The sequence below is a fragment of the Triturus cristatus genome, chromosome 9 (genome assembly GCF_964204655.1).
Source record: "Triturus cristatus chromosome 9, aTriCri1.1, whole genome shotgun sequence".
Taxonomy (NCBI): domain Eukaryota; kingdom Metazoa; phylum Chordata; class Amphibia; order Caudata; family Salamandridae; genus Triturus; species Triturus cristatus.
Window position 1 is genome coordinate 1,194,818,276 of NC_140592.1, and position 27,299 is coordinate 1,194,845,574.

The 27,299-nt window shown below is 45.8% G+C and overlaps 1 protein-coding gene across 9 annotated transcripts in view; it reads right to left on the reverse strand.

The window, feature by feature from the left end:
* The window catches only part of GPHN (gephyrin), a 1,582,310-nt gene that overhangs the window by 700,024 nt on the left and 854,987 nt on the right, over window positions 1-27,299 (reverse strand). For all 9 annotated transcript variants that reach the window (XM_085627214.1, XM_085627212.1, XM_085627211.1 and 6 more), the window contains exon 5: window positions 12,830-12,924. In XM_085627214.1, the coding sequence (XP_085483340.1) occupies window positions 12,830-12,924 (95 nt within the window). The remainder of the gene's footprint in view (window positions 1-12,829; window positions 12,925-27,299) is intronic.

Genomic DNA, 27,299 nt, shown 5'->3' on the forward strand with positions numbered 1-27,299 from the left:
TCATGATTTCTTCAGTGGAGCGCGGTAGAGGACCACGGAGCCCAGCTCACTCCCAGTGTTCATGATTTCTTTAGTGCGGCGCGGCAGAGGACCACGAGAGCCCAGCCCACTCCCAGTGTTCATGATTCCTTTAGTGCAGCACGGCACAGGACCACAAGAGCCCAGCTCGCTCCCAGTGTTCATGATTTCTTCAGTGGAGCGCGGCAGAGGACCACGAGAGCCCAGCTCACTCCCAGTGTTCATGATTTCTTTAGTGCGGCGCGGCAGACGCCCACGAGAGCCCAGCTCACTCCCAGTGTTCATGATTTCTTTAGTGCAGCACGGCACAGGACCACGAGAGCCCAGCTCGCTCCCAGTGTTCATGATTTCTTCAGTGGAGCGCGGTAGAGGACCACAGAGCCCAGCTCACTCCCAGTGTTCATGATTTCTTTAGTGCGGCACGGCAGAGGACCACAAGAGCCCAGCCCACTCCCAGTGTTCACGATTTCTTTAGTGCGGCGCGGCACAGGACCACGAGAGCCCAGCTCACTCCCAGTGTTCATGATTTCTTTAGTGCGGCACAGCAGAGGACCACGAGAGCCCAGCCCACTCCCAGTGTTCATGATTTCATTAGTGCAGCACGGCACAGGACCACGAGAGCCCAGCTCGCTCCCAGTGTTCATGATTTCTTCAGTGGAGCGCGGCAGAGGACCACGAGAGCACAGCTCACTCCCAGTGTTCATGATTTCTTTAGTGAGGCGCGGCAGAGGACCACGAGAGCCCAGATCACTCCCAGTGTTCATGATTTCTTTAATGCAGCACGACAGAGGACCACGAGTGCCCAGCTCACTCCCAGTGTTCATGATTTCTTTAGTGAGGCGCGGCAGAGGACCACGAGAGCCCAGATCACTCCCAGTGTTCATGATTTCTTTAATGCAGCACGACAGAGGACCACGAGTGCCCAGCTCACTCCCAGTGTTCATGATTTCTTTGGTGTGGCGTGGCAGAGGACATCGAGAGCCCAGCTCACTTCCAGTGTTCAGGATTTCTTTAATGCAGCACGACAGAGGACCACGAGCGCCCAGCCCAATCCCAGTGTTCATGATTTTAGTGCGGCACGGCAGAGGACCACGAGAGCCCAGCTCGCTCCCAGTGTTCACGATTTCTTTAGTGTGGCATGGCAGAGAAGCCCATCTCACTCCCAGTGTTCATAATTTCTTTAGTGCGGCACGGCAGAGGACCAGAGAGCCCAGCTCACTCCCAGTGTTCATGATTTCTTTAGTGCGGCCTGACAGAGGACCACGAGAGCCCAGCTCACTCCCAGTGTTCATGATTTCTTTAGTGTGGCAGGCCTAAACAGCATCAAAGAATGTCAGATGAAGGAAAAGAGCGGTGGACCGAGCAGCACACACATTCTATCCACATAAGTCATTCTTGTATCGAGTCTGTCAGTCAGCTCTTACCTCTGGGAGCAGCAGTTGTCAGATTGCAAACCAAGAACATTGTCAGCAAGATGGAAAAGTTTGAAAAAAGCAGTGCATTGGGCAATATAATGCAAGTTTAGGTATTGGCTAAAGGTAGTAAGGATATCAAACTGATGTTAATCCCAGACCCAGGAGCTCAGAAGAAAGCCTCTGTGCCAGTGGAAGTCTTGCAACTTCTTTTTATACCTCCGCAAGGACATCTGCCTTGGCACGCGCCCATTTCAGTAAGATACGGAGTCAGCACATCACCTCTGGGACTGGCCGCGATTTCCAGGACATGGCAATCTGTCGTTTGAACAACACCAACGCCAGGTTCACAAATCCATGCAAATATTTATCCCCTTTGTCCCTAGGGTATATGCCCAAGAGGCAGGATTCAGGCATAGGCAGAACCTCTCCGTCGACCAGCGCAGAGGTGATCCCCACAATCTCTGCCCAAGTCCATTTGCACACCTTATGAAGGAAGCCCACATCCAGTGAACCGCACCTGGAGAACATGTGTGCAATGCCCCGCGGTGTGAGATACACTTGGTGTAAATAATTAAACTGCATGAAACAAAAGCGTGGTTTGAGGGATGCCTCTCAAACCTGTTGCAGGGTTCGGCACCATTGTTTGTCCATCAAGGGCGTTCCCAAGTCTAGCGCCCATAGTCACGCACTTGAGTGCCCAATTCATGATGATGATGCTGATACAAGTCTGCGTGCGACCCCTTGGGATGAGGCCGCATGTAGCGGTAGCACAGTAGACGGCTCACTATTTCTGCACCCGCAATGCGAGGCCACTGCCAGATATGCCACATTGTATGTCAAGAAGTGTCCCACTGGGATGTTGTGGATGTTCCTGAGCTCCTGAAAGGTTAAGAATGTCCGCTCCCTAAAAAGGTCCCTCATACGTTCTATTTCTGCCGCCCGCCAGCTCTGGCTTATGATTCCGGTGAACCCCCAAAGCACTGCTGTATGCCAGAGAAGAAGCAGTGGGGAGTACGGGGGCCTGGCCATGTTACCGCATATGTACCTCCCCAACAATAACGGGCGATCTTCATCTAATGTGTGACGTACTGGAGATGGGCCACCAGGAAGAACAACCAAGTGAATGTGTGTTTCCCATCCAAAGGTCGCCAGACCGCCCCCCACTCAGAGAGTCACCTCCAACCGCTGCACCACCACTGCAATGAGGCTGATGCATTAAAAAAACCCTCCTACATAGATAAGTCTTTAGAGCTAGGCGAGCGCCACCCGGCATCTTCCAGTGCCCCATATCAATTCCACCAATAGCTTATTTAAGGCCAAAATGAAGCATTTGGGAAGCGCAAAGGGCAGTGCCGCAAATATGTATAAAATGCAAGGGTGAAGGAGCATCTTATAGATCGCTACCTGGCCCACAGGTGAAAGCGGCAGCGATGCCCCAAACAGTAGGAAACCCAGAGAGAGCTCAGCGCCCTATCCATGTTCCCCTCAAGGAGATCTGCATCTGAGTGGAAAAGCTGAATGCCCAAGTATTTAAACGTGTCAAACTGCCACAAGAGCAACCCCCACGTCCTGCACCTGGATCAGATGAAGGGGGAACAGGCAAGGCTTGAACCAGTTTTCTCCTTAGGCCCCACATTGCCCCAAAATCATCCAGTAAAGTCATTAGATCCAGGAGTGAGGTGACGTAAGTAAACAAGGGCCTCTTCGGCATATAAGACCATGTGGTGAGTGCACAGTGCCTCAATCCCCCACTGGTGGGCATGCAAGTGCAATTTGCAGGCCAGTGGTTCCATGTCATGGGCAAACATAATTGCTGACAAGGGGCAGCCTTGCCGGGTGCCCTGCTGAATATCAAAACTATCAGAGATCAGCTGCCCCATTTCAACCCGCGCCACCATGCGCCCACATAAGGCGCAAAGCCACCGAAGATACCCCAGCCAAAATGCATCATCTCTAGTGTTGCAAATAAGAACCTCCACCTCACGGTATCAAAGGCCTTCTCAATATCGAGACCACCCCTAGAACCTCAGCGCCAGCTGGGGGCGTCCCTCAGCAGCCCGAGAAGGCAACGGATGTTGAGGAAGGCCGGGAATAAACTCATTCTGATCCATGTGCACAACAGTGCCATCAATAGGCAGCAATCTGCTTGCCAGAACCTTACCTAGAATCTTGTAGTTAAGGTTCAAGAGCGAGAATGGCCTAAAGGACTGAACATCCAATGGATCCTGACCCGACTTGGGGAGGACCACTATGAAGGTCTCTCAGACTGGATCTGGGAGCCTACCACTCTCCCACGCCGCCTTATAGACCTCAAGCAGCCTGGGAGATAGCAAAGCATTGAAGGCGGCATATTATTGTATTGGGAACCCATCCGTTCCCAAATATAGCCAAATGGATCTCCTCTACCTGAAGAGGAGCATCAAGATCTGCCCACTGACGTGGATCTAGTTGGGGAAGAAGGAGCTCCCAAAAACAAAACTCTGTGGAAAGGCCCTCCACCTTTGCATACGGGGTCCGATAATAGGCCACAAAGGCATTGCTCATGGCTGCTTGTGTATTAATGATGCACCCTCCCCCCCCCCCCTCCCCACCCCCCATCCAACTGCAGTGAACCAGTCAGTGACGATCTTCACGGACCATCCATGCCAGAAGATGTCCCATTCTGTCCTCCTCACCTTGTAGGTGGGAAAGGTGCTGCTTATAATCCAGCTTCCCCAGATTTGCCTCAAGATCCCAATATTCCCCCAGCAACTGTCTCAGCCGGTCGGCCTCTGCGGCTTACAACAGCAGTGTTAACTCAAGCTGCCTCAGGTCCCTCTTGCTGGTCATGAGCTCCCTCAACAGGGTCTATCGAACCCTCCAGACTAAAGCGATGCACTGGCCCCTCATAACTACTTAGAGTGTGTCCCATTCCACAGCCCTAAGGGAGGTGGAGCCCGCATTCAAGGCAAAGTATTGATAGACACACGTTGCCAAGGCATCACGAAAGGGAGCCTCCCCAAGTGCCTCCGTCTGAAGCCTCCAAGTGGGGATAAAGGGGCTGGCGCCCTCCCCCACCGTAACGTCAACAGTAACAGGCAATGGTCGGAAAGTGTACATGTCAAGTACTCAGTAAGAAGGCTCATTGGGCTGAGCGCTGCGCCACAGAGCAAGCGGTCCAACAGAGCAGGGGCGTAACAAACACCCCCGCAGCCCCCGCGGTGCGGGGGGGCCCCCAGGTGAAGGGGGCCCCCTCAGCTCTTCGGTAAAGAGCTGGGAGAGAAAGGCTTGCTGTAGAAAGCAGGTGCAGTCTGCAGCAGGCTCTGAGCTCCTCGCTCTGACCCAGGGCAGGACTGAAGAGAAACAAAGTAACAAGTTACATTGTTTCTCTTCAGCCAGAGCCGGGCCGGAAAAGGGATGGGGGTGGGGGCCCCAGAGAGAGCATTCCCCACTGGCATAGCCTCTGAGAAGGGAGGAGGCAGCACAGACTAGAGCTGACAGGGGCAGGAGGACTGCAGCTCCAGGAACAGGACTCTGCTGGGAGCATTGGAAGGTAAGCAAGCAGGGCCGGCTTTAGGGCGGTGCAACCGGTGCCACCGCACCGGGTGCTGGCTTCCTGGGGGAGCCGTGTTTGAAAGTTTATTAAACTTTTGAAGCACCTGCTGCAGCGTTTCTTTCCCCGGCAATTGCCAGGCCTCACATAATGTCAAGAAAACTCGTGTGATTAATTATCTTCCTGGAGAGAGATCAGTGTTTTGTAAAGTTAAGGTTTTGATTTAGGTGAATTTAGTGCAGATGGTTAATATGCCTGCTGCAAAGAATGTGTACCAAGTAGATTACAGAGTGCATGTGATGTAAACAGATCAGCAGATTACTGCTTTCAAAAGAGACATCCTTTTGTTACTTGCAATTTATAACTTAAAGTCCTAATATTCAACAGTGAGCTATTAACTTTCATCCCAGAACTGCTTACACACCGCAAATTATACATTATTAGAACATTGATTAATGTTGCAAAAAGGGGTAATTTGGCTAGAAATCGATTCTTATTATTAAAGGAAACTCCCAACTATGCTGTTTCTTTTTCGACTCTGAGTTTGTGTTTCTCCACACCAAGCACTCTTCAACTATACTGCCTGCCAGTATGAATGACATGTGACTCCTACACTTTCAGTCCTTTGGCTTAAGTAACATTTCCTATACACTGATTTACACTCGTATGATTGATTGTCTCTGTGTAATGTGTGTGTGATGCAAAGTGCTCGGACACCCTACACTGGTATGAGTGGCGCTATATAACTAATTCAATGCATCTGAGAGAGAGTGGTTATGGTGACTTGGTCACTGTTAAAGGGTGCTAGTGAGAGAATCCGTGATGGAGGTGGTCATGAGGGGGCGCCAACAAACATTGTTGCACAGGGCGCCACCAGCACTAAAGCCGACCCTGTAAGCAAGCACTGGAAATGCAATTGGCTTCGCAGTCTCCCTGGATGGCACGGAGTGTTTCCTCGGTGGCCTGCAGTGGCTCAAGAATGTTTGAAAATGGATGTACGTGTACAAAATTACAGAGAGTACTTTTTTAATAGTTCAATATAGCGCAAGCTCGTCCCCAAGGTATTGGAGCGCTTTACACGATCACCAGTTACATTACACAAGGCCACACTTATTTTTAAGCACGGGGATATTAAGTGATTTGCCCAGAATCACAGGATGTTGAACCAACGCTGAGACTCGAGCATGATCCCCCCAGTTCCAAAGCCAGCATCTCTGGCTGTTATGCCACATTTCATTTGTGTCAGTGGCCTTCCCAGTTGCAAAGGAAGGGAGAACATGTCTGTGGTTGTTGCCCATTTTTGAGCGACATTTGAGACCAAGTGCAAAACTATCTGGAGCCTTCAGCAAAATTCTATTTTTTTGCTCCCTCCTTGGAATTAATTGGTAATATTTGATGCTTTTGGTGTCAATTTGGCACTGTCTGGTGCTGCTGGCACCCTCGGCACCTGCCTAGTATTATTGACTCACTTTATCATCAGCCCTTTTATTTACTTTTAGACTCTGGCCATGGGCATACGTACCAATGGTGCCGCATGTGCAGTGGCATCGGGCCTAGGAATGGGAGGGGCACACTGACTACAGTTGTCTTTCAGTACCCAACCAGGAGCCAGGGGGCACTTTCACCTCCTTAAATGAGGGCGCGTGAGGCTCGTGCTACGCCACTGACTCCAGCTTAACTGAAAAACTCACATTTTAGGGGCCTCCGGAGTACTATAGAGTTGGAGAAAGTCATTCCCAGGTTCCACAGCACAGAACCTTCATTTTCTTTTTTTTAAAAACATTTTAGGTATTCAGTTTCCGCCCATGCGTGCACTTTTTATTTTATGTTTGTTTTCCTATGAATTCTATTTCTTGCTATTCACATTGGTAATATTTTTTATTGAAGAATCCAATAAAGAGCAGGTTATAAATTGGTACTTAAAGTCTAATGAAACATAGAACAGCCCAGATCAGCAACGAAATGCTAAAAATAATAGAGATATATTCAGGTAAATAAATGGGACTGGAGTGTAGCAAACAATCACCAGTCATATGGGAGAGCGTAGGACACACATAAGAAGGGAAGGACATATTGGGTGGAAGGGGAGAATCCATGTAAGATGTCATATCTAATAAGTATTGGCAAAGCCAATAGGTCTGACGTTGGTTGCAGGACTATTGGCTGTACCAATGTATGTTTCTTTTGCTGTGGTTTATTATGACTTTATTGTTCCAAGATGGCTAATGGATGCTGAGAGAAGAAAGACATGAATAAATCATTGAAATACGAAAGGGTGTAAATACAGTGGGTGGACAGTGGTGTATGAGAGACAATGAAATATGAAAGGGTGTAAATACAGTGGGTGGACAGTTATTTATGAGAGACAATGAAATACAGGGTGTAAATACTGCAGGTGGACAGTGGTGTATGAGAGACAATGAAATACGAAAGGGTGTAAATACAATGGGTGGACAGTGGTGATTAAGAGACAATGAAATACAGGTTATAAATACTGTAAGTGGACAGTGGTGTATGAGAGACTATGAAATACAGGGTGTAAATACTGCAGGTGGACAGTGGTGTATGAGAGAATGAAATACGAAAGGGTGTAAATACAATGGGTGGTCAGTGGTGTATGAAAGACAATGAAATACGAAAGGGTGTAAATACAGTGGGTGGACAGTGGTGAATAAGAGAATGAAATACAGAGTGTAAATGCAGTGGGTGTACAGTTGGATATGAGAGACAATGAAATACTACAGGGTGTAAATACAGTAGGTGGACAGTGGTGTATGAGACAATGAAATACGAAAGGGTGTAAATACAGTGGGTGGACAGTGGTGTATGAGAGACAATGAAATACGAAAGGGTGTAAATACAGTGGGTGGACCGTGGTGTATGAGAGACAATGAAATACGAAAGGGTGTAAATACAGTGGGTGGACAGCGATGTATGAGAGAATGAAATACAGGGTGCAAATACAGTGGGTGGACAGCAGTGTATGAGAGACAATGAAATGCAGGGTGTAAATACAGTGGGTAGACAGAGGTGTATGAGAGATAATGAAATACTACAGGGTGTAAATACAGTGGGTGGACAGCGGAGTATGACAGACAATGAAATACAGGGTGTAAGTACAGTGGGTGGACAGTGGTGTATGAGAGACAATTAAATTCTACAGGGTGTAATTACAGTGGGTGGACAGTTGTGTATAAGAGACAATGAAATACTACAGGGTGTAAATACAGTAGGTGGACAGTGGTGAATAAGACAATGAAATACTACAGGGTGTAAATAAGGTTGCACGACATAGACCATGAATGAAGACAGAGCAGGGAGTAAACACAGTGGGCTCTGAAGTCGTGACCCGCAGCTGTCCTGCAGTGAACTGTACGCCAGTGCCCCATAGCCAATTACAGACCCCGCGTCACGCATAAAGGTCAAGCTATTTTTATTCTCTAAAATTTCTCCCCATACTTTCCTAAATAAGTAACCATTCCGGGATGGTTGATATGCATTTGACCTGTGGAAGGGTACACGGGACAGATGGGTGTCCTTGTGTACTGTGGGAAAGTCTGTGACGAGAGTGGGTGGACTGTTAAAGAGACAAACAAGGAAGCCGTTCATATCTTGTTCTCTCTTTTCCATAGTTGCCTTTGTGTAGAAAAAACAATCACTAGGTAAAGAGGGGAGCTTGTCACGGCCACTAGTGAGATTCTACAGAGCTACCCCATTTCAACACCAGCAATGTTCCATGATTGTGTACTTAATAAATAAAATAACCTGACATAATGTTGGCCCTGCTATAATAGTGGCACATATCGGCCCAATGTGCTCACCCATGGTATAATGGAGCCCAAACCGCGTAAAATGCGGGCACTGGCATAATAGTGGTAATTCCTGACTGATTGCGTGGTGCACAGCCCTCATGCTTGCTTCGGCATAATGGTGGTAATTCTTGGCATAAGATTGGCGCATATGACATGCAACTATGACACATAGATATTCAAGGCGGAATCTATCATGTGTTTTAGTGGTTCATGACAATAATTGAACGTTTTCACAAAAAAGATAACTTCTTTATTTAGGGAATTTTAATTATTTTTCAAGAAGGCAAAGCTGGTATTTAATAGCAAAACGTGTCTCCTTTCATAAACTGACAAGCTGATATTTTGGAGACAAATGACTGAATTTATTTAAAGCTGAAATTTGAGTGGTTAAAGGGCCCACTTGGGAAGGCCAACCCCGAACACTAATCTTTCACTTTGGTGTGCTTGCTGTACTCACTTGCTCCTTCAACTTGGTTCCCAGCTTTTCGTTACACCACTTTTAGCATTCACCAGCCGCCACTGGTGCATGCGCAGCAGGCCCCTGACCTGAGAGCTCCTGACTGAATCCGTGAGCGTGGGGGGCCCCCTCCATATTCTTTGCAGGGGGGCCCCCTCAAGTTTCGTTACGCCACTGCAACAGAGTATGATGGCAGTGTACCGGGGAGTAAAAGAGAATTCACTATGCTACAGGCGCTGAAGGTGTCATATGTTCTGCAACCTGCCATTAGTCAGTCAGCCCAGGAAGAGTTTTGTGACAGCTAGCTCCCGCCATTGGCTGGGAGGACCGATCCCTGGTAATATATCGAGACACAATTGAAATCACCCCCCAGACAGTAGGAGTGTGTGGGTCACGGAGAAGAGCCGGAATGAGGCTGTCCAGGAACGTGGAGTGGCCGGCATTTGGGTCATAAATAGCTAGCATTGCATGGGGCATGCCATCTAAACGGCCCTCCACCGCAACGTAACGTCCCTTCGGGTCCACCCTATGCGTTGCCACCTCAAACGGGACCCCTGCTGCAATCCCAATCAATACACCCTTTGCATATGCGGATTTTGTTGTCCCATAAATTTGGCCCCTTCATTTTGTATGGAGTTGTGCAATTCCCCGGATGTCGTGTGTCTCCTGCATGAACACTAGGTTTGTATGGTGCCATTTAAGATAGGAATGAATACGGTCCCTCTTGGTGGGAGAGGCCATTACATTCACATTCCAGCTCAGCATGTTATATTGCGGTGTCAGCATTTGAAGGGTGCCATTGGGTGTATGGACATCCAGCAGGCCCAAGTCGCCAGTCATGATCCTCTAGCACAGGATTCCCCTGGGCTGCATCCTCTCCCCTCACTGCCCCCTTAGGTGTACGTGCCTGTAGCAGTGTTCGTGGTGGCCAGTTTAGTGTGCAAGTGTAACTACAGCAACATATAAACAACCCTAAGAACCCCGCAACCCATCCACCCGGTGCACAGTCATTTCAACAACAACAAAAGCATTTCAAACATATAGGTAACAGCAATGTAAATCTAGTACAATACGGTATACTGGGGTGCGTGGCAAGTAATGTTCCATGGGACCCAGCCCTCTGTGCTTACCAGACAGGCGAGTCAAAGTACCTCGGCGCAAGTCATCTGAAAGGCGCGGCATCAGCTCCCCACCAAGGTGCTCCCCTCCAGGAGAGTCCGTCGTATCGTTTGAGTCAGATCCAGTGGAGGAGGCACGGTCTGACCGAAGCATCACAAACATGTTACGGTTTTGATGCAGCACCTCAGCCACTGCTTGCGCCCGTTCCCTGGCTGCATGGTTGGTGGTAAGATGGTTTTGTGGCCTTCTGGAGCGACGGCGGTTAGATCTCGGGATCAACTAATCTTTGCTCTGCTGGGTCACTGCCATTGTTAGACCATTAGCATGTAGCCATGTTCAGGTGTCCTCAGGGGTCGAAAAGAAGCAGGTATCCCTCCCCTCGTGGAACCTGATTTTCGGTGGGAAGTGCGTAATGCAGTCCAAGGCTCCACAGCAGTTGCTTAAACAATGCATAGGCGCCACTGCACCTCCACAGTGAAATCCGGATAGGCATTGACGGCAGTGCCCTCATATTGCCAGGGGCCTTTTGTACTAAAAAGCTGGAGGATCAAGACTTGGTTTCTGAAGTTCAAGAGGTGCACCATCACCCCCAATCGAGATACATTTTGGTACTGTGCCAGACAGCACCATGGACACCAGACACAGCTCAAGGAAAAGCTCCACACTGGCCCTCCGCGAAGCTCAGGAAGCAAACATTGTTCCGTCACAAGTGTCCCTCAGTATCCTCCGCCTTCCATAGCAGGGTGGTAATATCCGCCCGCATCCCCTGTATATGAGACTGCAACTCCTGTACGGTGGGACGCAGTGAGGTTAAAGCAGACTCTGTGTCATCCACCCTTTACATCAGCTTCCAGTAATCCACTCTGTGCAGACCAATGTCTAGGGACACCGCATCAATCTTGGACTCCAGGGTCCATTTAGCATCCAGGATTCCTGCAGTATCTTCTCAAACTGGCCAGAATGTCCGTTAAGTGTGGCCACCAGGTTGCGCAGAGTGTCACCCCCTTGTGCCAGCCACCTGACCAGAAGATCCTCATAGGGCAGGGAGAGGCCTTGGACTGCATAGGCTTCACCATTGCTGCGTTCAGGGGCTCAGATCACACAGACAAGTTACCTTGTTGATGACCTGCAAGTACACCCAATCCCTCTGAGGCAAGGGTCATACTTCGCCGGCTGACAGGACACCCCTCCACCAAAAATGTATCTGGCCATAGATCAAATTGCCTCCACAGGTGACCTCCAAGACCGCAACACCAAGTCCAGGCCGCACTCGCTGGCCCCAGGTTTTCCAGAGAGGGCAAGCTCCTGCAGGGTCACCCCACCCCTCAACCCTCCTCCACAACTAAGAGGGCTCAGCAGGGACACTCTTAGTCCTCACCATCTGATGACCCCAGGGCAGACACCGCCATCCTCAGGCGCTCCTCTGCGGTAGTCCGATCCTCCTTCAGGGCCTCACAGGGTAAGTGGTGTTGAAGCAGTCTCAAGCTACCCTGGCGTCACTCAGGCTTCCAGATCCAGGGTAAATATCACCAGGGGACCCAGCCTAACACCAGCGGCATCTCTCTGCCTCCTGCCCTCTCTCTCAGCATCCCAGAAACTCGAAGCTAAAAGGGGGGGGAAGCGGGTCACACTCACCTCAGTGTTTAGGCCGATGAGAACCCAAGCACCTCACCAGAGGTGTCTATTGTCCCCAGGCATAGGGCCCCTGCCTACTCATTGGCCGTCCCTCAACATCAATCCTCTCTGGGGACACAGCTGTGCACTCCCAAGATCTTAAGGGCCCCCCAGCCACAGCTGGGCCTCCATAGGCATCAAGACATAACGTCTGCTCGGGGGACCTGAAAGCAGTCCACAGGGCCTGTGCCCCAAACCCCATTTACCGCCTCACTGGGGTGAGGGGCGCGGGAGGCCCAGTTGTCCAGAGGGCCCCCCCGCACCTTCAATAAGCACCTGGACCCTGCTCGAGGCCGACTGCCCCTGCCATCTTCTCACCGCGGCCACAACACAGGGCAGGCAGTTGACACTGGATCGACCCAAGCCACCCTGGCACTCCGTGGCATCGGGTGTCATGGGGGGGCACTTCCACCTCACGATGGGCAGCGAGACCCCAGCTTGCCCAAGATGCTGCAGGATTATGGCTGGCCCCGGACCAGAGCTTGAGTTCAAGTGACTGCTCTGGTTACATCTTGGCCATGCCCCCATAAAGTGGCTCAGTTAATAAACAATAATATTGAAAGACACAGATCTAGGTTAATACCTGGAATGAAACAAATGATAAAAATCATAATGCTAAAAAACATTAACCCTTACAAGAAAACAAACATTCATTAGAGTTTTCAATAAAAGTCAAGTCTCGGCCATGCTTTATATCAACAAAAAAGTAATGTCGTCCTCAGATGCTGCAGACATTGACTTTGGCATCGCTGGCGCAGTCATGAAGTCAGTGCGCTGTATTTGCATGTGCTGGCTTCCTTACCTAGAAAGCATGCCCAGAGGAGTGACATTAAGAGATCCCATCAGCATTGCCAAGGCCATCCCAGGGGCTTCCCGCTCTATCACTTCTCTCGTTGCCTGCAATTAGAGATTAAAAATCTGCTTGAGTGTAATCAGCAAAAGAAAAACAATATTAACTGATCTTAAATTGAAATATGAAGCTAAAGCAAAAAAAAAAAAAAAAACACGTAGATCCTCTGATACCTGTGAGCCCAGACTGATGCGGATGTTATAATAAATCACGGACATGAGTTTAACTAACCGTACTCCAAGATTACTTTCTAAAAGTAATTTTATAAAACAAAAATGTTTTTAGTGGGTATACAAGTATATGCAATGTCTGCTTCTGAACCATCGCAACCGCCCCAGTGAACGTGGAAGGAATGCAGTTTAATGTGTGGAGGCGATTGGACTGGCGAGCAGTTGTCCAGGACTGCCAGAATAGGAGTACATGATGTTAGATCTTTGAAATACCCCTGGCACCTTTCCAATCCGAGATGCTTTGAGACACGACAGAAACAAGGAAAGGGGTTTGAAATAGAAGCATAAAGGTACTTTTGTGGTGACTCTGTATGTATTTATGTGGTATTTCTATAGCGCCAACTCATTCAAAAGGCAGCAAAGCACTGGACACGGTCAAAGACAAGCATAACGTCAATGGCTATGAGAAGAAGCTGGCCTACGGACGGATGGATTGTGATGGATGTAATGTTCTATAAAGAGGTGAGTCTTCAACTCTTTCCTAAATTGGAGCAGCGGTGGGGCAGACCCGATGGATACGAGGGTGGTGTTGCAGATCCTGGGTGCATAGTTGTTACTCTTAATTTGTAGGTTTTACCATACACCGCTTTAAATGCCATTAAGGAGAACACTGCATGCAAGCACTGACATGACAGGCTGCACACCCTCGTGTCCTGTGAATGTGTGTGCCAGCTCCAGGGCTCTTCTTGAAATAAGGAGCCAACTGGCATTTGTGTTTTGCCTGATGGCTGAGAAGCTGGTAGGAGTCTGCTGAACACACAAAGTCACCATAAACGTCACCGACCCCGTCATATTAACAATAAGCAGACAGATTCCAAACGAAAGAAAGAGAAATGAAGAAGAAATCAGACTTTGGTAGTTTAGCCGTCGACAAGCAGATTACAAATAACTTCCTGGCCAGAGTTAAAATAGCTCAAAGAATAAACTTCAAGAAGTGCGACTGTTTCTTTATTTTTTTTGATTTGGAAAAGGACAGACTCATTTGTGCTCTATTATAATGGAACAGCGTAGATAAAGACGATTAATTGCTGGCCGAAGGTTCTGCCGTTGGAACTAAAGTGGCGAACAAGCTTCCACTTCTAAACAAATGCTGTGTTCGCCCTACATTCAAATGGTGTATTCTGCCCCGTGTTCCAATGGTGCGTTTACCCTACATTCCAGTATGCCCTGCATTCCAGCGGTGCATTCCTCCTTGTGTTCCAATGTGTGTTCACCCTACATTCCAGTGGTGCATTCCTCCCTGTGTTTTCTAATGGTGTGTTCACCCTACATTCCAATAATGCCTTCCGCCCTGTATTCCAATGGCGCGTTTACCCTATATTCCAGTGGTGCATTCCACCCTGTGTTCCAATGATGTGTATGCCCCACATTCCAGTGGTGCATTCTTCCCTGTGTTCAAACGGCATGTTCACCCTAAATTCCAATTGCTGCAATCCGTCCGGAGTTCCAATCATGTGTTTGCCCGACATTGCAATGGTGCATTCTGTCCTATGTTCCAATGGTGTGTTTGTCTTACATTACAATGGTGCATTCTGCCCTGCGTGCTAATGGTATGTTCACCTTACATTGCAGTGGTGCATTCCTCCTTGTGTTCCAATTGTGCGTGTACCCTACATTTCAGTAGTGCACCCTACCCTGTGTTCCAATGATGTGTTTGCCATACATTCCAATAGTGTTTTCTTTCCGGAGTTCACATTTTATTTTGCCCTACACGCCAATGGTACATTCTGCCCTGTCTTTGCACTACATTGCAGTGGTGATTTCTCCTTGTGTTCCAATGGTGCGTTCGCCCTAAACTCCAATGGTGCATTCCACCCTATGTTCCAATGGTGCATTCGCCCTATGTTATTAGAGGATCGTCAAATGTGAATCCCTGTCTGTTGTTCACTGTAACTGAAGCTTCAAGCTATTAATAATGTAGAACAAGAGAGAAACGCACCTGTCGTTGAGTGATTTCAGAAAATAGATAGAACATCGGGTCATAGACCCAGTTTGGGATAAAGTCGACTCAGGCTAAATTGCCTACGGTTGGTCTTTCAAGCTAAAAATTATGTAATTACATGGTATCCCCAATGGTTTGAAAGAATTTACTTTAAATATTTCCTTCAAATTTGAGTAATTTAATGTATGTCATACACAGGATTAGAATTCAGCAATGTTTATGGAACTGTCTGCTTTGCCACATTAATTCAGATGGGATTTCTACTGGTACAGGACTGTAATGGACATTATATTTCTCGGGACAGCATGTAAAAATTGTGCTAATTCTCATTCCATAATATTTAAGAGTTTGTTTGATCAATAAAGGCACTATTGTATTGTATTGAATTGTAGCATTTGTCTAGAACTTACTACCCCTCTGTAGGAAGCTGAAGAATTAACCCATACACATATACACAGCAAGCCACTGGGCACGATAGGTGCATCTTGCGACGCTACACACCTGGATTTTTACTGCTGGGCACACGATGTGCTGCTGGGCACATCAATGCATTTTGTTACGTAGGAATAATGGTCCTGAATATTGCTGCTAAATATTTGGGTCAATGTCATGTTTTAAAACTGATCATGAATAAACCACTCCCTGTCCTTACCCCCTTGATAGAAGGGTTGGGAAACTCACTCTTCTCAGGCACTGCCACGCTTTCCTGAGGCCTACGACGCTTTCCTGAGATGCTCTTTGTTCTAAGCCTGGACATGACGTGGAGGAAAGGAGGGCTGGGGGAGAGGGAGGACTACAGATGCAAGGGGCATCTGATTTCAGCTCCTGCCTTCTCCTATGCTAAAGATTCATCTGGGGAAGACGGCCTCTGGGAAAACTAATTGACAAGCCAGTTGTCTCTTCGAAAGACCTTACTGGTACTAATAATAACACAGAGTCCTTCGAATTTATAGGTGTTTTAAAAGGCTGCACCGACTTTTCTGTTTAGCTGTTATACAGCTAGATTATATTTGGTGTCTTGTTCCTTTCACCTGACATCTGTACTCTCTAGCTCAGGGTTCTCCAAAGTCAATTCTGGAGGGCGGATCCATGCCAGATTTTTGCATACCCCCATTTAGATAAATGCAGTTATCTTAAAAATCTGGCATGGATCCAGCTCTCCAGGACGGACTTTGGAGAACCCTGCTCTAGCTCAATGGCAAACCTGCCCAAAAGAAACTCTAATTTCTCATTTCAATACTTTATGCATCCAAAGTCATATGCAATTTCCATAGAATCCCACATAAGGCACCTATAGAGTCCAGGGTGGATTATGCAATGGTTTTGTATTCTTCTGAGAAAATGTTCTCACAATATCGGGGAGAGGAGTTGGCCTAATGGCTAGGGTGGTTGACCTCAAATCTGGGGAACTGGGTTCGAGTCTCGCAATGACGCTAAACATCCTATGATTTTGGGCAAATCACAATCTCCCCGTGCCTAACAAAAATGAATGTGTCCTCATGTAATGCTACTGGTGCTATGTAAAGCGCTCTGATACCCGGGTCAAGTTCGCGCTATATAAAACTCTGCAAAAAAAAATATTATAATAATTGCGTCAGGACCAGCATCTTTTTCAACAGACAGTCATGCATTAACAATATACTCTCAGGTTCCGAGTGCCTCACCAGTCAGGGGTGCTTATTAGAGCACCAGTCATTTTGGGGCAGTTCCATGATGAAAATTGTTTTATTTGATATTCCATTTTTAGCTGCAAATCCCCAAAACTATGCACTGAGAGATCTAATGTAGTTGGTAGCCTCTATTCATTACATAAAAGGGGAAAGGTATGTGTTTTGTGAACAGTTTAAATGAGTCGAGTGGCTCAAGAGAGAGTAGTGTTCATTTTAAAGAGTACTTGTGCTTGTCACAAGCCAGTTAAAATCAGCCAAGAAGTGGAACTCCTTCATTCAACAGGGTACAAACGAAGGTCCTGCAACAGCATGCTGTTCCTAGAGGAACAGCTCACGTTTAAAGCATCTTCTTGAACTTGTCAATCCTTCTTCTCGTAACTGATGTGGACTACTTGGCAACCCTTGTGTTTTAATCAACCTGACTGCTGCTAACTTGTAGGCACGAATACCTTTAGCTTGTATGTGATCAGGTTTGAAGGACATAGCCAGCATCAAGGACTGGATAAAGTTGTGAAAAACTGTGGAAGAGTGAATGTTGGATGCTAACACGCGACAGCTACAGCCAGGTGTCATGGGAGTACTGATGAACTGTGATACCAGGAGTGAACGCCAGGGCACCAGGGGCTATGTATATGGGTTGAATAGCATGGGGGACAAAGGAAGCAGCAAAGAACACAATGACTGAAGGGGACACGCCTATTAAAGGTTCATTTGCAACTAAATGCTCATGACCAGAAAGGAGAAAGGAACATCTACTGAGGACAGTCTGAGATATACCCATGAAGGAGGAGAAGGCAGTAGGAAGGGCATGATGGACAGCAGTGGCAAATGAAGCAGAGAGGCCCGGACGCCCAGGGTGGCCTGTGTCAGTAATACGAAGTGCACGATCAACTTCCTGGACAGAGGTTGTTTCTGTGCTGCTTCTTGGACAGAAAATGGTTGCATATGAATTGGTAAAGAAGACAATAAAGGTGATGTGGGATTACCCTTGCAGCAATACTACTTTATCTAGCAATTTATGATGAAAGGATATGGTTCAAGTTAGGCACTGGTGAGGAAGAATGTGGCCAGGATTGAGACAGACGCAGTATCTGTGGCAGAAGATAGAGAGGTCGCTTCTCTTTGTGGCTTTGATAATGGAGGACGGTAGAAAGACTAAGTCACTGAAGGTGGTTTAGCAGCCAAAGAATATAGGAGAGTATTTTGAGTGCGAGTTTTGACAGTGTGCTTTCTGTGCCTACTGTGGTACTGTGAGATTGTTAGATGGAGCTGACTGTGTTGAATTTACCAAGAAAGAAGTGGTTGATGTCAAAGGGCTTCAAGAGGACTCGGTTCTTGTACTGTGAAAGTGAGACCATGTTGAGATACTAGCCAGTCTTGTTTTTAAAATGGCTTCATTGGGGGATGTGAGTGCAGCTGAGAGTGAATCAACGATGAGTTGGGCATAAGATTTGAGCCAGGGTTTCATGAGTTTGCTCAACCCACTTCTGTAAGCACCGGGAAGCAGTGGGTTTGATTTGATGGTTTTGGTGTCTGGGAGAGCGTGGATATTTACTCCACCATGTGAGCTAAAAAATTCAACAAATGGGTCTTTGAATTGTTAAGAGATTAATCTCTTTGCGGAACAGTAGCGATTTAAATGTTATTGGATGAGAAAATGTTGTTTGAGGGGTCTGGGTTGGCCCATTATTAATCAATATGTATTAAGATGCTTTACCTTCAAGTTTACAACAAAGAGTGTCACAGAGAGTGGCCTTTTTTCAGGGATCAGTGTTGTCACTTCTTGCACGGTCATTGCAAGTTTTAAGAGTGTGTGGTGTCACTTTCACCACCCCTCACAGTTTGCTTTGACGAATGGAAGGTGTTGGCTGTAAGCCATGATCTGACGTTGCCAATGGTGCTTCCGCTATGAACCATGAAGCTAAGCGAATGCATGCTATTTTACCATAATCTTGTAGCACATTTTACTAAAACCACTGTTACATGAAGGTATTCCGGAACTCAAGAAGAGGTAACATACATGGCACAAAAGCATACATTTCTATAAATGATAGATGATATATGACAACATGGAAAGAATGCCATTCATATAAAGGTTCTTACTGCATGTATGTGCAGGAATTCATTTCCTTTAAATTCCCCAAACGTGCCCTGAAAAATATCACATATACCTTAGGCTAACTCAGTATTATTTTCAGTGTGATAATACATATTCAGATTACACAGCTGTGTGTCATCGTTATGTTATTCGAGGCTGCTCACATTAATGTAGGTGTAAAGAGAAGAGGCACAAGGTGGAACGGGTTTCAAGGTCAGGAAGCGAAATTGGTATAAGCAAGAAGTTGTCCGTACAAAACGAGCAAGAGGTTGGACTTTGTATACTGCCTGTACAAATTTACACATAGCTATAGCACCACACCTACAGGCACCCCTGCGCAGACCAATGGATCTACAGGTAGGTTTTCAAGCGGTTCAGAAGACATGCAGACACCAATGCACACAGACCAAGAGGCACCCAAGCATTCATGCACTTAAACTAAGAGAAAGACTAGTACTAGACTAGAGAAGCCAAGAGACAGGTACCTATGTGCACAAAGACAACACACATAAAAACACAGACAACATACACGGGGCTGGATGGAGAGACCAACAGACTAGGGAGATGACAGATATACAGAATGATAGATGGCTGTTTCTACTATGCCATGGAGAAAAATATCAACCATTAAGAACAGACTTGTTTACAGACGGGATTAAAGTCTCTGGTGACAACGATTCACACCATGTTGGTCATAAGAGCTCAAAATCAGAAGGAATACGATTTATGGACTATTTAACAGAGTCTATGAGAACCTTCTATGACATATGCGGGTAGGGTTGACAATTGGCCCATCTTTAGTTAAGTAGCATTTGTATAGTGTACAATCTGGCCCTATTAGGGCATAGTGAAGGCTCTCAGTAGTCCAGAGTACAATCTTCCATCACTCAATTGAGGTCTAATTTGGTTTTGTGGAGGAATATTGTCAGTAGGGTGGAAATGTCACATTATGAGTTGTGAGCTTGTTTTTTAATCTGAAGAGGACTGAAAGTCAATCAAATTCAAAGAGACTTTACTCGATTGCTATATGAGTCAATCATAAAAGTACATAAAAACAATTCATTCCTTAAATACTATAACATTTTATATACAATACATATTCAGATTTCACATTGAAAAATGGTCATACAAACAATCATACTAGCCTCCATAATTTCAAAATAATAAGTTTCCTGTGGCGAAGTACTTTTTTTTAGGAACATGCCAATCCTCCAGGCTCTGTGTACATCATCCAGGAGCTGCAACACAAGCAAGGCAGGGCGACATTGTCTCAAGCCCAGCTCCTTTAAAATTGGGACGATCCAAACTTTCCTCAAATTACTATAATATCCACAAAATAGAAGCACTTGTATTGTCGATTGTTCTGAGCTATTATCACAGGCACACAGTCCTAGTATTCGAGACCAATCATTCATACCAGGAATGCTCACTAGTCTGTGGAAGATACTACACCTAAAATGAGTTAATAAAAATCTGTCATAGCCACCAGGTACATACAATAAATAAGGCTGAATACTAAAAGAAGATAAAATCAATTGATTATACTGGACAGTGGGTTTTAAACTCTCTGTTGTTAATCTTATAGTGTCCAGAAGCAAAAGGCCCTGTCTTTTTAATTCCTTTCTGCTAATCAGTTGCATGGCACTCCGGTTATTATAATATTCTGGGTGACCAAGATCGGACATAAAGTTTCGAATGAACCTCAGCCACGGGATCAGTAAAGCTCCTTCAAGGTTTAAGCTGTCTGCTAGAATATCCTGATTTAACTTTGTCTCTGGTTTAGTCCAGATCCAATGCCATAGGAGAATTGGCTCCATTTTTATTAGATCTAAAATATATGGCAGACCCAACTCCGAGTGACAGACATACACAGATAGACTACTGAGAGCAGCTAAAATGTATGTCAAAAAGATATTTTCCACCGTTTGCAGTGACTGTGTATCCACAAAGCGCCTCACAGCCGCTCCATACATGGCTGCAGAGACATTTTGCTTTGTAAATGTTAATTAATTCCAAAGGCGGTCTTCTCCCAAGTTTCCTTGCGAAATTAGCAAGGGCCATTGTTGATTTAGCAAATAGAAGTTTTTTTGCCATGATGGCTCGTGTCCAAGAATCATTTTGATCAAATAAGCAAAACATTTTGTGTGCTCTATTTTCTGACCCTCTAAAAACATGTCCCTACACTTTTGGCTCCCCGTTCCACACCTCATTATGTAGGTTTTTGAAGTATTCACCTTATGGTCTAGGTGGCCCATAAACTTAGTAAAACTATTTAAAACACGTTGCAGGCCTATTTGGGTCCGGGACATTAAAACCGCATCATCTGTGTAGAGAAGTGCAGGAATGGGACGTGCAGCTATTTGTGGGAAGTCTTGGTTATCCTTAAGTAGTGCCTCACATAAACCATTAATACAAAGGTTAAAAAGAAAGGGGGCGAGGACACAACCTTGTCTGACCTCCTTCCTAATAGGAAATGAGGCCGCGCGTTCTCCACCTAAGCCAAAGCGTACTCGCGCCTTGGCATCACAATATAGGCGTATAAGAAAATCAATAATTTGGATATCTACCCCAATCTCCTCAGGGATAACCCACAACTCCTCATGCCTTACAGAGTCAAAGGCAGCTGTGAGATCAACAGGAGCTAGAAACAGCCTGCCTTTCTTCACTCGTGTGTATTTACCAACTAAAACTGTCCCTAATCCTGCCCGGAAACCATATTGTATGTTGGACAGAACATTGTTTTCCTCTGCTCAATCAAATTTCCAAACGAAAATGGCTTGAATCCTTGTTGCGAGATTTTCCCATCCTGTTTACGACATGCATGGGGAGGACACGATTCTGAAACAAACTATTACAAATGTCATCCATCGAGACTAGAGGGAAGGGAGTGATAATGTATGTGGACATCCTAGTAATTATGTATGATGTCAATCAGATTCCACCATCAACTAAATTCTCTAGACTCCAAAATCTCGATTACAGTAGTTCTTAACCTGTGGTTTCGGGGCCCCTCGGGGCTGGCAAAGCCTATTCAGGGGGTCCGCAGATACATAGAAAATGGAATAATATTAACAGATTAATAGAGTGTATATAAATAAAGATGAAAACCGTAAAAGTTAAAAAAAAGATCTGTAAATATAAAGGAATTTGTAATTGGAAGTTAAAATTTAGTTGGCATTCTCAGATTGCTTTCTAGGAGCTGAGCAAGGGCATCAAACGGTATATTGTATGGATGATGGGTGGCCTTAATTGAATTTGGAAGTGCTCCAACTTTCCTATTAAAATTAACATGTTTATTTTCTTTCATATATTTGTGAATTGAACACAATATTTCATCATTTGTGTATTTGTTTGATGAATACCTGTTTCTGTACTTTTATGTATGTGTTTGAGGTTTGAATCATCAAAAATGCTTTTGTGAGGTTCCCGGCTTCCAGTAAAGACTAACTGGTGGTCCCCGGCTTCCAGTAATGATTAAGTGGGGTACATATAAGTAAAAGGTTAAGAACCACTGCTCTAGGGGATGTCCTGATTAAAATGTTGAATCATCAAAAATAATGTTGTTAAGGTGTGGGAGATGTAACTGCGTGAGGTGTTTTATATACCAGCATTGGCACATCACCATCCACTCTTTGCGTGGCTCTGACAAACTTTATTGATCTGCGTGCCCTTATAATACGGTTATCGGTGACACGTTTTGAATTTTGTTGCTTGGTACTGGGTGTGTGTGTATGGTTACTAGTGATTTATTTATTAACCCCTTCAGCGCTGCGGGAATTCCCCCGCGGTGCTGAAGGGTTCGAGCGCGGGCGGGCCCATGACGGAACGGTTCCGTCATGAGCACAGCGCAACCGATGCTCATGACGGAACCGTTCCGTCATGGGCATGGAAGGGGTTAAAGGCCTATTTCAATCAGTTCATGCTGCTAAAAAGAGAAAGTCAAATGAGCTTGATCCTTGCAGGAACTTTTGCACTGTGTTCTCTGGATGGGTATGCCATTACTCAGTGCTTAGTTTGTAAAAGAATGAATGCCGGTGCCCAAAGCTCTGCTCAGAAACCTTCTGCCCGTGCTTTTGAAAGTCAGCACACTGAATACCAAGGCTGCGTAGCTCTGAATCCACCTCATGTCTCTTTAATCCACTGCCAAACACTCTTGACCCTTTATCGAACTCTTGCAGGTCCCTGTTTTGTCTCTTGCGCACAATTTTTCCATCTTTCTCTTCCTCCTTTCTCTCCTATTTTTGCTTTTTCCTCTTTTCCTCCCATCAATGTCTGATGTAGTAAAATAAGCGCTGATCCTCAAAAATGAGTGCCGTGGCCCCCACCAGAAACCCCTGGCTGAAATTAAGCACTGCCAACACTCATTCAGATAGGTAGTCCATTGTCTCTTGCCAGAATGAGTGGTGCGTCTCAAGGACTAAGCTGGCGAGCGGTCACTCATTATTATTTGGGTCTCACTTTTCTGTCAACAAACTGAGGCATGCATGACAGAATAAGCAACACAATATAACAGGCCTAAAAGGTGGAACAACAAACGTTAAAGACCCTCTAGGGTAGCCTGCCTGATCTAAATATTTTTTTAAGCTTCGTAATTATTAGTTGCCTTTGGAAGAAACTTTATCACACACTCTTTTATGCCTTCAAAGATTGACATTGCAATCACGCCTGCAAGCAGGAGAACATTTATACACATCCAATGGGATTGTCCAGTTCTGGAGGACAGTAAGAGAGGTTATGTCCAGGGTGACGGTCCCAATGGATGCTAGATGACTTCTTCTAATGATTAAAGGGGACTCTGACTGGCCCAGACATGTGGGAATATGGTTGGCCCTTGCAGCTGTGGTTGCTAAAAGAAACATTGCCAGAGGGTGGGGAGCGCACATGCCACCGTCATTGGGAGAGGGACCTCGATTGGTGCATGCGAGCTAAAGAGATGGTGTATAGGAGATGGGGCTGTGGTAAAAAAATGGGAGACCATATGGGCACCATGGCTACGACATAGAGCACCCCTGGGGGAGGAGTGATGAGTGTCAGCTCAGTTGGGGTGGAGCGATGGATAGGAAAGATGCACCAGGCTTCGACATGCTTTGGAATAATGTGTCCTGTTGTAAAAATATGTCCTGGGAGCCATTATTGTTGTACGGTCTCTTACCTCTGTTGCATATTATAACTATAATACTGAAACCTCACCATATATGAATAACAGTGATACATGTAAGCAATGGTCTTTTGAGCAAAGTTAATAAAAAGAGTTCCAAAAAAAAAAGGAGCTGATCGTCCACTCAGTGTTCTCTGGTACGATAGAAGTAAAAGCACAGCACGCTAGTGGGGTCTAAGCAATGTCTTCTGGAGTCTAAGCAATGGAGTCGCTCCTCCTCCCCCCTCAGTGTTCCCCCACCATGGTTAAATAAAAAAATGTAAAAAACATTTTTGGTGCTGCTGTGATCCATCAGGAGTACCGAAAGAGCAAGTGCGGCCCCTATGTACTCCCTTAGGAGTCCCGCTGGAGCCAGCACAACCCTCCTAGTTTCCGCGGGACGCCTGCATGATGGGGGAAAATATATTTTTTTAAAGTGAAAAATTTGAAGTGGGAGTCTGAGTAGTTGCCCATTAACGGAGGCTTGACGGTCTGAGGGGGGGGTAGGTAGAGAGCCTGGCCCTGACACCAAACCTCTGTTACACACCACCGAAGGCAGTGCGCAGTTGACCAGCTGCGGAGTGATGGTCGCATGGTCTGGATGCAGGCTGCCACTCCCTGCAGAGAAGCCATGCTCGGTGGGGTGTTGGCCGCAAATGTATCATAATAAGATATTACTATATGTATAGAAATTCACTGGAAAAAAACAGATTCTATTGGAGTTATACTTCAGAAAGGTACTTTGATTTTAATTTATGCAAAAAAAAAAAGCTTAGAAGTTTATTTAAAAAGTACTACAGTTTAAAAACCAAAAACAATCAAAATTTGCCAGTTATACATAAGTTACATTAGTATAACTTGCACCGTAAAGACGCAATGCTTATGATTGCACATATTAAATTACTTATGACATCTGAAATCTAGGGCGTTGCAAGTTATACTTGTGTCAGTTACTTATAGCTAAAGAATGTCAGTTTTTTTAGGCTGGTCCTGGTGAAGGGTTTCAAGTAACAGAGTGTTTGCACTGCAGAGGTACCCGATGGACTCAAGCAGCGGGTGTGCCAGCAGTATGGCCAGAGAAAGCCTGTGTTTTGTCACCCAGAAAAGGTAGATGCAGAACACTTCATGATCTGGGGCTGTGGCCTCCTACTCATATCAAGACCACCTATGGAAGCCATAAAACAAATTAATATATCATCGACAAAACAAGGGCGCAACAAGGCAGAAAAATAACAACATACATTGGGACACTGCATCTAGATCAATGCTTGTTCTTTGGTTATCATGATCCACCAAGCTGTCTTGTAAAGGATTTACTCGACGACCTACCAAAGATTCTGCGCCCAATAGTTCTGACCTTAACAAAAATATTATACAAATAGCAGCATATTGATGACTTTTGCCACATTCTTGGGAAATACGCTGAGAATGAATTTATTTTAGGATTATGCTATAGCGCAACACCAGATCCATAGAATAGCACAGTGCTTTGCACACACCGTTTTGTTTGCAGCAGAAACAGCTAGTCAAAGTGCCTAATTTCCAGTTACAATAAGCAAAAGTATACTTACAAAGACCCTGGTGAAACCCATATAAAGTCCATGCAAAAAACAAACAGCTGTGCCAAATAATCAGTGCTTAATTTGAGCCGGTGGCTTCCGGTGCTCAGCACCTGATTGTCAATACCAGGGCTTGTAAATATCTGCGCTGTCTGTCTGATTTAAATATGAGCACAGCAACAGTTGCTTATTCATACAATATACATTAAAAATGAACATTGACAGCCCTCCAAGCCATTCTTATAGCTTTGGGGTCCTGGAATAGTCACACTTGTAGGAGTGTGATGGTTAGTAGCTGTGTTGGTAATGCCATTGCCAGCGCTGGCAGGGGCAATTTGTGGTGCCAGCTGCAGTGGCACCCGGACAAGGGCCCTGGTACTTATGTGTTTTTGGGTTTTTTTTTTATAAATCAAGCACTGTGTGCCATGTCCGACATTACAAGGTAATGGTCAAGAGTTCCTAAAATACAACCAATCAATGGCTTCATAAAAAATTATTTTGAAATATTTTTTTTAACTTAGGTCTCCCTGTTCACTAAAACCCAACCGGCCTTTGGATGTACTGTGTCATACAATATATTAACATTCTTCTCGGCAGAGACTTTAACTCATGAAACCATTTCTGAAAGACTTGACTCAGAACATCAAAAAATTCCTGTGACATAAAACTGGTGAACTGGCCTACCGAGCCAGTCACAATTTTCAACATGATGGCTTTCCCTGATGGCACCAGACTAGTTTCACTTTGGGACGGCAAAACTATGGAACTTTCCCCCCACGAATTTCAGAAACTGCCCAGACCTTTTGTCCTTTCTAAAGTCTCTTAAGACTTGGCTTTTTCGTCATTAGAGCAGTGCTTAATTTGTACAATATTAAGTGTCAGGGCCCAAGGCACATCGTAGGAGTCCACTCGAGCAGGCACCACCAACAGTCCTGCCACTGCTGCCGAATTCCAGTACCAGCAGTATCCACGTGCCACATTCAAAAGTTTAAAATAAACACTTCACTGACAAATTCGGCAGAATAGAGAACGCCACCAAGGGGTGCAACCCCATGATAGGTGCCGGTGCCTAGAACTAAGTGCTGGTGCTGAGCACCGGAAAACACCGGCAGAAATTAAGCACTGCATTGAAGCACCTTTTTTGGCTTTATTTTCTTCTCTTTCAAAAGGGCAGCAGCGCCAAGACGCCTCAGGGCTTTCAAGCGCTGTACAAAATGATAAATCAAATCACTTGCCATCCGGGACTGTCTTCAAAGTCAGCTGTGTCATCATTTAAAAAGCCATCACGTCTGGCAGCCCCACCCACGTACCTGAAAGCCCACCGAGTCTGGGGGCTCTCAGCACACCCGTAACAAGGACACCATCGCACTGGAGACAAAGGTGGAAAAAGTTGTAGACACACCTCTTTAGTGAACACTACTTCTCGATGCAGGAACACTCCACTTGCCTCTCTGAATCTGGCTATCCCTCGGATGACTGTTAAGTGTTTGCTTATGAACATTTAATATTGAGCATCTCTGCTACCTTTCAGCTTGGTTTGCACTTTATAAATACCATATACATCCATACATACACAATCAACTTAATTTTCAAGCACAATCACAACAGGCATTGTGGAATATGAGCAATAAAAACAACTGCCACCTAACCCATCTGTGGCCCAGTTTATAAATAATGCCGCCTTAAAAGGACTTCTTTGAACTTGTACAAAACTGCTGTTGTTGCTATAGAAGCACTTGTGATCACACCGGCTAACACGCAAATCCAGGGCTACCCTCTAGATGCC